This window comes from Tasmannia lanceolata, unplaced genomic scaffold (assembly GCF_043159265.1).
Source record: "Tasmannia lanceolata isolate RefF3 unplaced genomic scaffold, GAP_Taslan_0.1 ptg000013l, whole genome shotgun sequence".
Classification (NCBI taxonomy): domain Eukaryota; kingdom Viridiplantae; phylum Streptophyta; class Magnoliopsida; order Canellales; family Winteraceae; genus Tasmannia; species Tasmannia lanceolata.
Window position 1 is genome coordinate 15,103,708 of NW_027518690.1, and position 15,233 is coordinate 15,118,940.

Here is a 15,233-nt window from a genome sequence, read left to right on the forward strand (position 1 = left end):
TTGAGCCGAACAGATTTTTGTCATTTAGCGAATGCGCCATATTCTGTTCGGCTTTGGCCGGACATATTTTTGTCGTTTAGCGAATGCCCTCCGGCTTGGGCCGGATTGATTTTTGTCGCGTAGCGAATGCGCCATATTTTGTCCGGCTTCGGCCGGACTGATTTTTTTCGCGTAGCGAATGCGCGATATTCTATCTGGCTTGGGCCGGACAGAGTTTCCTGACGGGCACATATTCTGTTCTGCGCCACATTCTGTCCGGCTTGGGCCGGACAGATCTTCTTGACGGGCACAATCGCTTTAGAAGTTAATCTGTACATGAGCACCTTACGGATGTCCCTTAGCCCCTTGGAGATACGCGCGTATTTGCTTACGCCCTTGCCTCGAAGTGTGTGCGTCATTAATGAAAGACATGTGGCACCATACAAGGGCCCTCGAAGTGCGTGCCCTTCATTAAATGCGAACCGCCTTAGCCAAGGCTTATAAAAGAAGGTTTTCACCCTTCATTTCTCACTTTTCACTTTTTACTTTCGCCCTTCTCCTTTCTGCTTTTTTTGCTCTGCCTGTTCGGCTCGTGTGGCTCGTGGTTGTGAACGTCCGCGGATTTAGGAGCTCTTCTCTGTTCGGTCCGGTAATTTTCTTGAGCGCGTCTCTTATTTGTTTCTTTTCCTACGTTCATGTCCTGTAGTAGCTCTAGCTCTGAGTCCGGTTCAGGGGAGTCGTCTTCCAGTAGCTCAGGGTCTAGTTCGTCAGGGAGGACCCAAAGTAATCCGACCAGAACTCCTGGGCCACATATGGCAAGTCCCGGTGTTAGTGTAGAAGTCGTAGATAGTGAGGACGAGGTGATTTTGGATCTGAACACCACTCCGCCCCCAACGGATAGTTAACTCCGAGCGGAGGCGAGTGTTGGTAGTGACGTCGCGGCGGCGTCCACAACATTCCTCCCGGGCTGAGCCGTTGAGGTCGTAGCTAGAGCCTGGATGGACGTCAATCCCCAGTACAACATCTGGGCTCTTTACGAGGAGAACATCCTTGATGAGTCCAGGCTGGGAGATATTAGGGATAGGTACATTATTCCCCTAAGGTTCCGGCTGAGGGCCGCGATAGAAGGAGATAGGGCTTGCAACGAAAGCTCTGACATCTGTATATACGACGAGTCGTTAAGGGCCGGGCTCAGGTTCCCTCTGCACCCATTCTTCACCGCGATCCTTCAATATTACGGGCTGGCTCTGGCTCAGGTAGCGCCGAACTCGTGGAGGACGCTGACCGGTTTCATATACTTGATCCAGGGCCGGCTTCAGAGAAGTTTGTCTGTGCCGTTATTCCGCGCGTGTGCGCACTTGAAGAGGCATAAGGACAGGGGTTGGATTTACATTAGCCAGCGCCCGCAGGTGAAAATGATCACTGGCATTCCCTCTTCCATACACTTATGGAAGAATAAGTTCTTCTACGTTGAGAACAGGGAGTCCACTGAGCCCTGGCCGGTTCCTCTAAAATGGGACACCCCAGATACAGTTGCGATGAGCCGCAAGCCGCTCCTTGAGGGCGAGGATACGAGAACGTTCGCCCTAGTCCGTGAGGAGCTGGACCTTGAGGGCCTCATTCATTGTGTGGAATTCTCTGGGGAAGAGGTTCTGGTCGGGCTTGGCCTTAGTACTGCGACCCCGGCACATATGTGGCTAGTCTTGCTTTAAACTCTTTTTCCTCCTTTTTGCTTCTAACCGGTTTGTTCGTTCATGTTGACTTTCAGAGATACAGAAACAGTCAAAGATGGAGAGAGTGATGCAAGGAGCATTTGGAAGGGCCCAGCAGGGCCAGAAAAGGAAAGCTGCCGAGATTTCGAGTCCTGCTCCGACCCGGGACACGCCGCCCCCCAAAGGCAAGACTACAGTGAAGCTGGTTGGCGCCTACGGCCGAGGAGCAGCGTCTTCAAAGTCGGGTGGAACATCCACTGGAGCCCGTCCTCCCCCGGCGAGGTCTGGAGATAATGTTTTTCGGCCCAATTGGGCTGTTCAGAAAAGCGACTCCGGCCATGGTGAGAGCCGGGTAGTAGTGGAGATCGTCACTAAGGGTCTCCTCAACAAGGACAAGCTTCAGGTTCCGAACGAACCTCCAGCTGCGGCCAATGAGGCCATATTTTCTTCCATTTACCAGGTAAGATGGCCCGTGTGTTTGCCTGTTTTGTCTTTTATTTTGCTTTCTTGTGTTAACACTTGTTCACCTGCATATTGGATTATATTACAACGACTTTCGGGAGAAGAGTAAGAGTTTTCCGAGGCAATTACCAAGTCTGAGGAGGAGAGCGGGCAGCTGATGAAGGAGGCAGAAGAGCTCCAAAGGTCCATCGGACAGAGGGACGCGGAGAATCAGCTGCTCAAGGATGAGTTGGTCGCCTAGAAGCAGAAGGCCGCCGAGGCCCTCAACGTACAGAGGGAAAGAGCCCGGGAGAGACAGATAGCGGCCGTCGAGGAGGCCGTACAGAAGAAAGAGGACGAACTTATCAATTTGTCCAGCGAATCCTACAAAGTGGGATTCTTTGATTGCCTTGATTAGATTAAGGAATCAAACCCGGCCGTGACACTGACGGGCCTAGTTCTCCCTAACCCATTGGCGCCTAACGACGACGAGCCGGGCACCATCGCTGCCACAGAGGTCCCGGAGGCACACCCATCACGGGGCGGTAGCCACGGGGTGTCTTGAGCTCCCCTTCTTTTCTTCCTGAGCACTGTCTTCTGATTCTTTTTTAATTGGCCTTTGGAGGCCGTATTTTCGTAATGGCCCTTAGAGGCCCAACTTTTTGTAATGGTCCTTCGAGGCCCCGCTTTTCCATGAATAGAAATTGCATTTTGATGTCCATTGTCTACTTGTCTGCCCCTGGCTAATACTGTTTGATGTGGGCCAAGAATACTCCGGGCAGACGTTTAAGGTGAACCAATCAGCGAGTTCCCAAGTTTTAGTGAACTGGGTTTCCAAGTAGCCTTGGTTTTTGTTGTTCGGGCTTGTTCCGGATCAGGAGTGCGCTCCTGATCTTTGCGGAGACGAGCCGTGGCGAACCAAGCAGCGAGTACCCTAGTTTTAGTGAACTGAGTTTCCAAGTAGCCTTGGTTTTTGCTGTCCGGGCTTGTTCCGGACCAAGAGTGCGTTCCCGGTCTTTGCGGAGACTAGCCGTGGCGAACCAAGCCACGAGTACCCTAGTTTTAGTGAACTGGGTTTCCAAGTAGCCTTGGTTTTTACTGTCCGGGCTTGTTCAGGACCAGGAGTGCGCTCCCGGTCTTTGCGAAGACGAGCCGTGGCGAACCAAGCAGCGAGTACCCTAGTTTTAGTGAACTGGATTTCCAAGTAGCCTTGGTTTTTGCTGTCCGGGCTTGTTCCGGACCAGGACTGTGCTCTCGGTCTTTGCGAAGATGAGCCGCGGCGAACCAAGCAACGAGTACCCTAGTTTTGGTGAACTGGGTTTGCAAGTGGCTTCGGTTTTTGCTGTCCGGACTTGTTCTGGACCAAGAGTGCGTTCCCGGTCTTTGCGGAGACGAGCCGTGGCGAACCAAGCCATGAGTACCCTAGTTTTAGTGAACTGGGTTTCCAAGTAGCCTTGGTTTTTACTGTCCGGGCTTGTTCCGGACCAGGAGTGCGCTCCCGGTCTTTGTGGAGACGAGCCGTGGCGAACCAAGCAGCGAGTACCCTAGTTTTAGTGAACTGGGTTTCCAAGTAGCTTGGTTTTTACTGTCCGGGCTTGTTCCGGACCAGGAGTGCGATTCCGGTCTTTGCAGAGACGAGCCGTGGCGAACCAACCAGCGAGTACCCTAGTTTTAGTGAACTGGGTTTCCAAGTGGCTTCGGTTTTTGCTGTCCGGACTTGTTCCTGACCAGGAGTGCGCTCCCGGTCTTTGCGAAGACGAGCCGTGGCGAACCGAGCAGCGAGTACCCTAGTTTTAGTGAACTGGGTTTCCAAGTGGCTTCGGTTTTTGCTGTCCGGACTTGTTCCTGACCAGGAGTGCGCTCCCGGTCTTTACGGAGACGAGCCGTGGCGAGCCGAGCAGCGAGTACCCTAGTTTTAGTGAACGGGGTTTCCAAGTAGCCTTGGTTTTTGCTGTCCGGGCTTGTTCCAGACCAGGAGTGTGCTCCCATTCTTTGCGAAGACGAGCCGTGGCGAACCAAGCAGCGAGTACCCTAGTTTTAGTGAACTGGGTTTCCAAGTGGCTTCGGTTTTTGCTGTCCGGACTTGTTCCTGACCAGGAGTGCGCTCCCGGTCTTTGCAGAGACGAGCCGTGGCGAACCGAGCAGCGAGTACCCTAGTTTTAGTGAACTGGGTTTCCAAGTGGCTTCGATTTTTGCTGTCCGGACTTGTTCCTGACCAGGAGTGCGCTCCCGGTCTTTACGGAGACGAGCCGTGGCGAATCGAGCAGCGAGTACCCTAGTTTTAGTGAACTGGGTTTCCAAGTAGCCTTGGTTTTTGCTGTCCGGGCTTGTTCCGGACCAGGAGTGTGCTCCCGTTCTTTGCGAAGACGAGCCGTGGCGAACCAAGCAGCGAGTACCCTAGTTTTAGTGAACTGGGTTTCCAAGTGGCTTCGGTTTTTGCTGTTCGGACTTGTTCTTGACCAGGAGTGCGCTCCCGATCTTTGCGGAGACGAGCCGTGGCAAACCAAGCAGCGAGTACCCTAGTTTTAGTGAACTGGGTTTCCAAGTGGCTTCGGTTTTTGCTGTCCGGACTTGTTCCTGACCAGGAGTGCGCTCCCGGTCTTTGCGTAGACGAGCCGTGGCGAACCGAGCAGCGAATACCCTAGTTTTAGTGAACTGGGTTTCCAAGTAGCCTTAGTTTTTGCTGTCTAGGCTTGTTCCAGACCAGGAGTGCGCTCCCGGTCTTTGCGGAGACGACCCGTGGTGAACCAAGCAGCGAGTACCCTATTTTTAGTGAACTAGGTTTCCAAGTGGCTTCGGTTTTTGTTGTCCGGACTTGTTCCTGACCAGGAGTGCGCTCCCGGTCTTTGCGGAGACGAGCCGTGGCGAACCGAGCAGCGAGTACCCTAGTTTTAGCGAACTGGGTTTCCATGAGGCTTCGGTTTTTACTGTCCGGACTTGTTCCTGACCAGGAGTGCGCTCCCGGTCTTTCCGGAGACGAGCCGAGGCGAACTGAGCAGCGAGTACCCTAGTTTTAGTGAACTAGGTTTCCAAGTGGCTTCAGTTTTTACTGTCCGGACTTGTTCCTGACCAGGAGTGCGCTCCCGGTCTTTGCGGAGTCGAGCCGTGGCGAACCGAGCAGCAAGTACCCTAGTTTTAGTGAACTGGGTTTCCAAGTAGCCTTGGTTTTTGCTGTCAGGGCTTGTTCCGTACCAGGAGTACGCTCCCAGTCTTTGCGGAGACGAGCCGGGGCGAAGCAAGCAGCGACATGATCTGAGGAACTCGAAACTTTGCAAAGAAGCAGTAGCTTTTTTTCATTATCCACACAAGCGTAAATACAATGGCATACACTTTTGTGTCGGGCGGCAGTCTATTGATAGTATTTTCTAAGGTCTTCGGCGGGTTCAGTCACCTGGGCTTCGTCTCTCAGATCAAGTAGCTCAATCGGCAACGATTTCGATGCATCTTTGCCTTTTGAGTGCCATGGCATAGCACTCCCTGGACTGTGCTTGATCTCCTCTGACCTCTCCCACACCGTTTGGTGTTATGAACTTCATTTTCTGGTGATACGCTGAAGCGACTGCGCGGATTAAGTTCTGGCCGGGTCGTCCCAAGATAGCGTTATAGACTGAAGTGGCCCTCACTACCAGGAAGTTGACCATTGTGAAAGCTTGACAGGGCGGCTCTCCGACGAGGACTGTGAGTTCAATCTGTCCCTCCACTTTCACGACCTTCCCCGAGAAACCGAACAGATCGGAGTTCGCCGGCCTCAAACGGTCGTCACCTATCATCATTTTTTGGAAAGCATGATAGTACAGGATATCTGCCGAACTGCCGTTGTCGACAAGGATTTTCTTCACTTCCCGCTTCGCGACGAGCATAGTTAGGACCGGGGCGTCGTCGTGTGGCAGTATCAAGTTGTCGAGATCCGCATCTGAAAAGGAGATCTCATTCTCCGTCTTCATCTTTTTGCTGCATGAGTGCATGGCGTTGACTCGGTGTGCGTATGCTTTTCGACCAGCTAATGATGGGCCCCCAGCTGCTCGTCCGCCCATAATTGTGTTGATGACTCCCCTTGGCTGGGATCGGTGTGCCTCTGGTTGTGAACTTGATGGCACAGGAGATTAGTTCCGCGCAGGGGATGGCTGTGACAGTCGAGGGCTCTGGCCCTGGGGACTCTTCTCTCTGCGCTCTCTCCTGTGGCCATCACTTCGGACATACTTTTTCAAGTAGCCCCGGCCAATCAGCAGCTCGATTTCTTCCTTGAGCTGCCAGCATTCGTCTGTGTCGTGACCGTGGTCCCTGTGGAACCGACAGTACTTCGACTTGTCTCTCTTATTTCCCTTAGAGATCATTCTGGTCGGCCACCTTACGAACTCTTCTCCTCTGATTGCGGCCAGTATGTGTCTCCAGGAGGTGTTGAGAGGGGTAAAGTTCTCTTCCCTCCTCTGGGGGGACTTCTCTCTTCTGGGGGCCTTATCGTCCCTACGCTGCTTGGTAGGATTTTTGTTCTCAGAGGTTCTCCTCCGATTTGAGTCCAGGGCCGCCAGTGTCTCTTCAACTGCTATATATTCCTCCGCTCCGGCCATCAGATCTGCCAGTGAGTGCGGGTTTTGGCGAGCCACTGACCGCGGAAATAGTTAGATCTAGCGCATGCGAGGAGCGCGTTCATGGCGGCTGAGGGATCCAGATTCGGCACTTGGAGTGCCTCCCTGTTGAAACGGCTGACGAACACCTTTAGAGGCTCATTGTCCTCCTGCCGCAAGGCCATCAAGGATGCTGTTGTTTTCTTTGGCCTACGGCTGCTCATAAAATGACGGACCAGATCGTCCCAAAAGTCTTCAAAGTTGCTGATGGAGTCCGGTTTGATCCTTGAGTACTAGTCCCGGGCCGCACCAGTCAGTGTGGTTGGGAATGCTCTGCAGAGGAAGCCATCAGACGCGCCGTGGAGGAGCATCATCGTTCTGAACGTCTCCAAATGGTCCACAGGGTCAGTGGTCCCGTCATATTGTGGGACGGTTGGCATTTTAAACCCTGTGAGAGCCAGGGCGTTCATAACATCATCGGTGAACGACGTTCTGCTTGAGAACGCCCTTGCAGCAGGCCGGCTTTGATCTTTTGCCAGCTCTTCCATACGGTGGTCAATTTCTTCTATCCTTCATAGCATCAGATCAGCTCTACGGTCTGGTCGGTCCAGCGACCTGTTTCTCTCCACCGATTGGCTCGCCGCAGAGCCGGACTGACTTTCTGAACTCCCGCGACGAGGCCGGAGTTTTTCCTGCGGCGCGTGGTCTTCCTGGGCTCGATGCTTTCGTGCAGAGCGGGACCGTGACCTCCGGCGGTGGTGAGGTTTTGTATGGGCATGCCTGGTTCTGGAGTGATGGACTCGCCTGGTGGAGTGGTGAGTCCGGTCTTTACCGTGGTGCGCTGACTCTCCCCTGTGGATATTCGACCTTTCCTGTACAGGTCGTGGGGCTTCTGGAGGATATTGGGGAGGCGCTTGGAGTAGCTGCTCGTATTGACCGACAAGAGCCGTCATTTGTTGAAAAAGAGCTTGAACCTGATCCGGAGTGGGCGTGAGATTGAGGTGATCCGAACGAGCCGGGCTTTGTTCTGCTGTAGCAGAAGTAGCTACCACCTGTGAGGCGATTCGCTCACTCCGGGTTCTGCGAGGTAGCACGGCTCGGGTAGTCCGTGCAGTTGGTACTCGAGCATTCCTACGTCCTGCCATTTTGTAAGGGGATTTGAACAGCTTTTAGTTCGCGGTCCCACGGATGGCGCCAATCTGTTAGGCCTAAAATCGGCAACAGATACTGCAGTGACGTAAGAGCCGAGTTGGAGGACCCGAGGAGCAGAAGTGAAGGAGCTGAGTCCTGCACAAGGAGCAAACGAGGTCAGAAGACCAATCCGGAGTCGTTACTCCGGACAGGCCCTTCGACACTCAAGTCAGTATGAGCAGGAGTGCAGAGCGAGTTTTTAAGAGTGGCGAATGAGAAGTTATTACCCTTTGGTTTGAGCTCTGAAAGCCCTTTTATAGAGGGAAACTTGGGGTGGTTGGATTACCTACCCCAGGACCGGTGTCAGCCTGTTATAGGTTTGAGTTTACCTACTCTGAGGTAATTACCACAATACCCCTGGGCTGATGCTGGATTTGTGGTGGGCCATCCTGGGGCCACGTGTCGATAGCTAATAGACTGCTGTTTTTCATACCCCATCACATACATCATCGCTTCTGTTTCAGTGTTTTTAAAATCCTCGTTCGTTTTCTCGTGGAAACGGTCCCATCAAGGTTGTTTGTAGCTTGCTCCGCTTGGTTGCCGGAATTTTTTTGGTTCTTGGGAAACCAAAATAACCCTAACCCAACCCTAAAATAATCATCTCCTCTTTTTTTTTTTTTTTTTTGCAATCATTGTTTGAGAAATTGAGTCTTAAGCTACAGAGCACATTATCAACAATCCAAAGCGTGCTAGCAGATCTGCTGAGGATCGACAGTTGGAATCCTGGAAGAGTATGCAACGAAGGCTCTTCTGCGGCGGCAAGTCGAGATCCAAGAACGTGAGGGGTTTGGAGATGGTTTCGCCAACAAGGGGGGCAGAAAGATCCAAGTTCAATTTGAGAGAGGTATTTGTTTAGACCCCTCTAGATGATGATAGAACAGAAACCCATTCCTTTGTAACTGAATTACAAGTTTATGGAAGAGAAGATGAAAGAGAAAAGATAATAGACTTGTTGTTAACTAGCAGCAATCGTCATCGTCGTGTTTCCATCATTCCCATAGTTGGCATGAGAGGGATTGGAAAGACCACACTTGCTCAATTGCTCTTCAATACTCACAGTGTCGAGGATCATTTCGACCCAAGAATGTGGGTGTGCGTTTCAGACAATTTTGATGTTAAAAGAATTTCGAGACAAATTATAGAATCTGCAACTAAGGAGGAAAGCATCTCAAACAGTGCAAGCATGGATCTAGTGCAGTCCCGCCTTCAATCCTTGCTAAATGGGAAGCGATATTTACTCGTCTTAGATGACGTGTGGTCTGAAGATGATGAAAAGTGGGATGAGCTGAAAACTTTGTTAAGTGGCGGGGCAAAAGGAAGCAAAATACTAGTAACCACTCGCAGTGAAAAGGTTGCATGGATCATGGGTACACTCCCACCACTCAAGCTGAAAGGATTATCAGAAGATCACTGTTGGATGCTGTTCCGAGAACGAGCGTTCCGGGTCAGCGGGGCAGACGAGAATCCAAACTTGGTTGCATATCGGAAGGAGATTGCAAAAAAGTGTAGAGGTGTTCCCCTTGCAGCCAAGACTCTTGGAAGCCTTATGTGCTTTAAACGCAGTGAAGGCGAGTGGTTGTCCATCATGGAAAGTGATACCTGGAATTCACCCTACGGTGAGAATAAACTCTTATCTTCATTAAGGTTGAGTTATGATCATTTGCCATCACACTTGAAGAATTGCTTTCATTTTGTGCCATATTTCCAAAAGACCATATAATTGAAAAGCAAAAATTAATCCAGGTTTGGATGGCAGAGGGATTCCTACTCCTTTTATCTTTTTCGCAAGCAGAGCCATTATATCTTACGTTCTTCAATTGAATTTATCTATGCTTACTTTATCTAAACAGAAACCCCTCTCCTACTCAAGGGGGCGATATAATAAAAAATAATTATATTTTAGCTTCATTTCTAAATTCTGTACATTTTCTAATTGAAGCCTTTTCTTTTGAACTTTTAGGGTTTGATCACAAATAAAAGTTCAAAAATATAAAAAGAAAGTCAAGGTATTGTCTCTATCACCTTAATTTTTGTTTTCAAAATATCCTTCCTTGAATATTACATTGATATTTTTGTCTAAATATATTAGATTGATTGTCAATGACGTATTCCTTTTTTTCATGCATTGTTGACATCGTCTTGATAATATTGCATTTAGGATTGCATTTGTTTGTCTTTAACATCATGTCTAAGTTGTTGCGCTTTTTTTTTTTTTGAATGGCATTGTTGCTCTTTATTTTTAACATCAATTCTCATGCTCATTTCTTCGCTTCCAAATCCTGAAAGATGCAATGAGAAAGATAAAAAGTCACACTACAACTAAATTATTTTGTGAAATTTCTGACATAGCTGGAAACATAACAGAGAACATGACCTTGGATAGGATAGAATGGAAGAAAATGATCCACGTAGAAGAACCCAACTAGAACCAGGATTAGAGTTGGGTAGATTCCTTTTAACTTCTTCATGATTTTTTTCTTCTGAAGGATTCATTTTAGCCAACCCCAACTAGTTTGGGACAAAGGCTTTGTTGAGTTGAGTTGAGTGAGAATTCTGCATATATCAGATTGGAAGGCAAAGTTGGATCATGAATAATGGAAGACAATGACATTAGAGGGGATAGTTGATAACCCCCTTTCCCAAGAGGTATAGAAATTGAACCGTCTACAAGTTAAATCCCACTAGAAATAGGATAAAATAAAAGCAACCCATCCTTTTAGTTCCTGAATCAATGATCTAGGAGTAGAAGACCGGATTAGGGGGAAGCTGATTAGCAGAGGCATGCGAATATATACCTAATGACTCCCTAATGGGAACTGTGCTAAATGAATCTTCGAGGGTATCAAGTTGGTGACTCGGATCATTGATGGCTAGATCCCTTGGACATAAGTGACTACATGGTTATCAGGGGAAAGTTTCTCATTTCCATTTATTTTAGTGTATTCCAGTATACATTTATTTTTCACATTTATATTGTTACTATATAGTGGGACCAACCATGCGATGCACGGTTTGGAATTTTTTTAAGATTGAAAACAAAATTGAAAGTACAATTAATGAACAAAACAGATGATTGTAATCATCAAAATAACATATTTCTTCCAGCTATTTTAGATCGAAAAGAAACAAAGTAGTGTAAAATAAATAGTGCAATAATCAAAATAAGGAAGCGTTGATATCATCTCCTTAGATATCTATACGTATAGCTGGTAATCAAATAAAGTAACACATGGTATGTCTATTGGCTAGTGCAGTAGTTCATACATCACAGTCTGTCGGTCCCTTATGATACGTTATGATTCTTGGGTTGTAGTGCCAATGAAGAAGAGGGTGCTTCTATGTGGTGGTATGACTATAGCTGCCGAGAAAATTTGTTCAGTTGCACTTGCATAATTGATTTTCAATTGCACTTGCATAATTGATTTTGTTAGAAGGTTGAACCATTGAAGCTTCATGAATTCAACTTCAAAGCTTTTGCAAGGAATGACTCCTGAGAATCATTCCTTTTGTTTTTTTATTGGAGTCCATGGTGCAATAAAGACATGAAATTTCTCACACAGGACTTGTTGAAAAAATCGAGAAAAACTTCTCGAATATGGATCGAACAAGGTGTGCAGCAAAAACGTTAAGAAACGATGCAAGAACACAATCACACAAGAAACATAGGATTTACGTGGTTCGACTAAGCCTACGTCCACGGGGGAAGATTTTCAGTATTTCGGTGTGGCGTTACAAACTCTCTTCTTCTTAGCCAAGAAATACAAAGAAAAACTCAAAACCGTGACCCTAACATGTGGCTTATATATCAATGTCACCACTTGAAGAAATTTACCAAAATACCCTTTACAGAAAATCCGAAAATTAAAATTTCTTTCTGGAGCGTTGCCCCGGAAACCCCGGCTGGGGTGTGCTACCCCTAGCACCCAGCGAGCTAACTGTGTAGCTCAACCCGCGTGTGCACCGCGCACATTAGTCCGCCATGGTCCTGTATAGTGCCATAATACAGGACATCTGCACAACAAGACTTCTAATTGAACGTCTTCTCTTCCTGGATGTTCCTCCAACAGCTTGGTGATGCTATAAACTTGAAAAAAATAATTAAATAGATTAATAAAAAAAATCACTCCAGGCCTATACTTATCTAAATAGCGCAACCCAAAATCAATATGTATATATTGATAGAACCAAATAAAAGGACTATAGGATGAACAAAAAAAAAATGAAAGAAAATATAAAATGGAAAAAAAAAAAATGATATACATAAATATGTAGCCGTATGTATAACATGCATGTACTTACCCATGTCGAACCAGCCAGAGTCTTGCTCAGAGGAATGGACAGGCCTTAGAGAAAGTTTTCAATGTACTTATTGTGTGGGAGATGAAGAGGAGTCGTTGCAACTTCTCAACTCCATTAACTTCACTTTTTAGCTGATGCATACAGAGTTTGCAAAATGTAGCAGCCCAAAAAAATGTAGGAGCAAAACAAATTTAAATCAACAATAAAAAGAGGTAACAAACCCCATCAAATAGAATGTAAAAGAAGAATAATAGAACAAACACAACCACGTACGAATAGCCCGCAGAGAATTGATGATGTACACCCCCGGAAGCTAGAAACCACCATTTATTCCAACCAAGGTTTAAATCTCGGTTTCGGTTTCGGCACGAAATTTCGGACGAAATCTTGTAAAAACGTTTCACCGAAATTTCCGAAATTTCGGGTGAAATTTTGTACTTCACTTAAACGTTTCACTGAAATGAAATTTTACCGAAACGAAATGTTTCGGCCGAAATTTCCGAAACATTTCGGCGAAGTTTGGTACTTTTCCGACTTACTATGAATTTCGTTTCATTTTCCACCGAAACCGAAATATTTCGGCCGAAACATGATTCCAACTGCTCAAGCCCAAACCTTTCTATTCAGTAGTAACCGCTTTTCTAATTGGCCGAGGACCTGAATCTATAAGTTGCAAGGCCTCTAGAAGGTAAATTCTGAAGTCCAAAACAGAGTGAAGCGACATTATTTAAAAAAGGAGTGCAGATGTCAGTGCCCTTATAGTATCTCGGAAGAAAATAATGTGGTGTCTAAAAGATGTGCAGACATTAAAACAGTACCATGTTTGATAATGTGACTAATCACATGGAAGGCTTTTCAGAGCTTCTTCAAAACTGTAATATCATTTGACAGATGATTTAGAAAAACATGAAACCAGGTGATTAGTGTCAATATCAAAACATGATAACGAAATTGCTTATGAATATGCCGGATAGTGAAAGAAACAAAAAAATCCCTGTTCCATTTAGAGATGAACAGAGACGATCTTGTTTTCTTCAATTGTCATGCTGCCTCGCAACAGCTGGCAGACACCCTCACTCCAAATCAATCTATTAGCCATGGCACTATGTTTTTGAGCTTAGAATGTCCTACATATGAACTCTGAAGATCTGTCTATTTCAAACTGATTCGGGTGCTGAAGCTACATTGGTAAATAGATGGAAATTCAAATCTAGCTTTTAGATTGGTCACGCTGCCGGATTTCTCTGAGCATACAGTTCTTGAGATAGGTTTTTATGATTAGGTTTCTGAGAGTTTGATTAATGGTAAGAGCATACCAAATTTTTCACGCATTTCCTGGTATATATGTATTATTATTTAAAGTAAGTAAAAGGCTTCCAACGATATAGGTATTGCCGTATTGCCTTGGCATCTTCTAGGAACTGACAATACCACATCAAGACTTTCACAATTAAAAACCTCATGTTTTCATTGAAGGAATTCAGTTCCCTTCCATAAAAAGGGACTGTGAAAGTTGAGAAAAGGATATATGTTTTTTTGAATGGTTTAAACTGCATTCAAAGAAGAAAGGGGAGACCGAGATGGTCAACTCCACAGTACATGCTGGAAAATACAAAAATAAGAGAAACTACATTAAACCAGACATTAAAAACAGTCACAGAGGAAGAAAGTCGAACATCTCAAATCCCGTCCTTGGCTCCTTGCCACTCCTTGACGAGCAAGGCTATCCGCCACACAATTAGCCGACCACCTTTTGCGATTAAAGGTGATTGAAGATTCTCCTATCAAATCTTGAATCTCATCAAAAAAATGTGCAAATCTCCTAGCGAATAGTCGAGCCTCTCAACCATCGAATGACATTCAATGAGTCATCTTCCAGTCTTCCACAAACGTTTTTTCCAAGTAATCTCTATTTAAACATTTTACACCTTGATGGGCTGCCCTTACTTCCACCTCACTAGCATCTACCGTCCAACCGGGCCAGAGTACGCCCAAATGATTTCACTGCTTGAGTCTCTCAAGACTCCCCCAATTCCAGCTGGCCGATATTCGAAAATTCGATTACCGTCCTCATCCGAATCCGTTTAAAGCGAATTTATCTGAATCCGTTTCAAGCGGATATTATCCGAATCCGTTTATGAGATATCCGGCTCTTAGCGGATGCGAATATGGTAAATGGTATATCTGATCCGTTTAACATCCGAATCCGAGAAGTACATCCTTTTTATTTATTATTAATAATATCATTAATATTTATTTTTAGTAATGACACACTATCTTTTGTTTCTAAAAGAAAAGTGAATTTTCTTTTTAGAAAAAAAAAACAAAAACAAAAAGTGTTTTGGGTGGGAAATTGAGTAATCTCTCATTTTAAAGGCATTCTTGGAGTTTGACATGGCTTCTTTATGGAGCAAGAAATGTGAGCTGTAGGATGAAAGAGACAAATGGATGATGGTCATTGAAAGAAAATGGCATAGCTTCTAGAGAATGCTAAAGAAAAAAGGCCATCTAGGTCATTGATCGTAAATGGACGGCATCAGATCAATTTTCCAACTTAGGGTTATATAAAAACCCAAAATGCAATTAAAATAGGGGACTTCTAAGGTTTGCAAGGAGAAGCAAGAGAGAAGAACTGATAGGCCGCGACACCATCTCCGCATTCCTTGGTGCCCCCAACCCCCGCCAAAATCCACCGCCGCCCCTCTCCACCTTCTCACGACCACCTCCATCACTGCCAGTCACCTCCATCTCTAACCCAATCCCCATCTCCATCCCCATTTCTCTTCATCTTCCACCATCAGCACTCCCACTTCCCCTATTCAAAATAGCCCAAAGACCACTACCATCCCCACCATCTCTCTCTCTGCCCTTGTTTTAAAAGGAAGAAGAGGATCTCATATATTTTAGGGTTTGAGAGTTAATTTTGAGAAGGTCGATGTTTGGTTTTAGGGTTTGGAAAATTCAATCGAGTAAGAAGGAGAAGAAAGACAAAGTGCTGCAATAAATGTTCAAATTTACTGGATAAACGGATACGGATAATATCCGA

At 46.5% G+C, this 15,233-nt stretch overlaps 1 protein-coding gene across 2 annotated transcripts in view; it reads left to right on the forward strand.

Moving 5' to 3' along the window:
* Positions 1 to 8,529: 8,529 nt before the first annotated feature.
* LOC143890835 (disease resistance protein RGA2-like) overlaps positions 8,530 to 15,233 on the forward strand; it is a 36,061-nt gene continuing 29,357 nt past the window's right edge. For both annotated transcript variants that reach the window (XR_013255263.1, XM_077395513.1), the window contains exons 1-2: positions 8,530 to 9,504; positions 9,849 to 9,894. Coding sequence is in view for 1 of the 2 variants with exons in the window: in XM_077395513.1 (XP_077251628.1) it covers positions 8,895 to 9,504; positions 9,849 to 9,865 (627 nt within the window). In the remaining variant the exon portion in view is untranslated. The remainder of the gene's footprint in view (positions 9,505 to 9,848; positions 9,895 to 15,233) is intronic.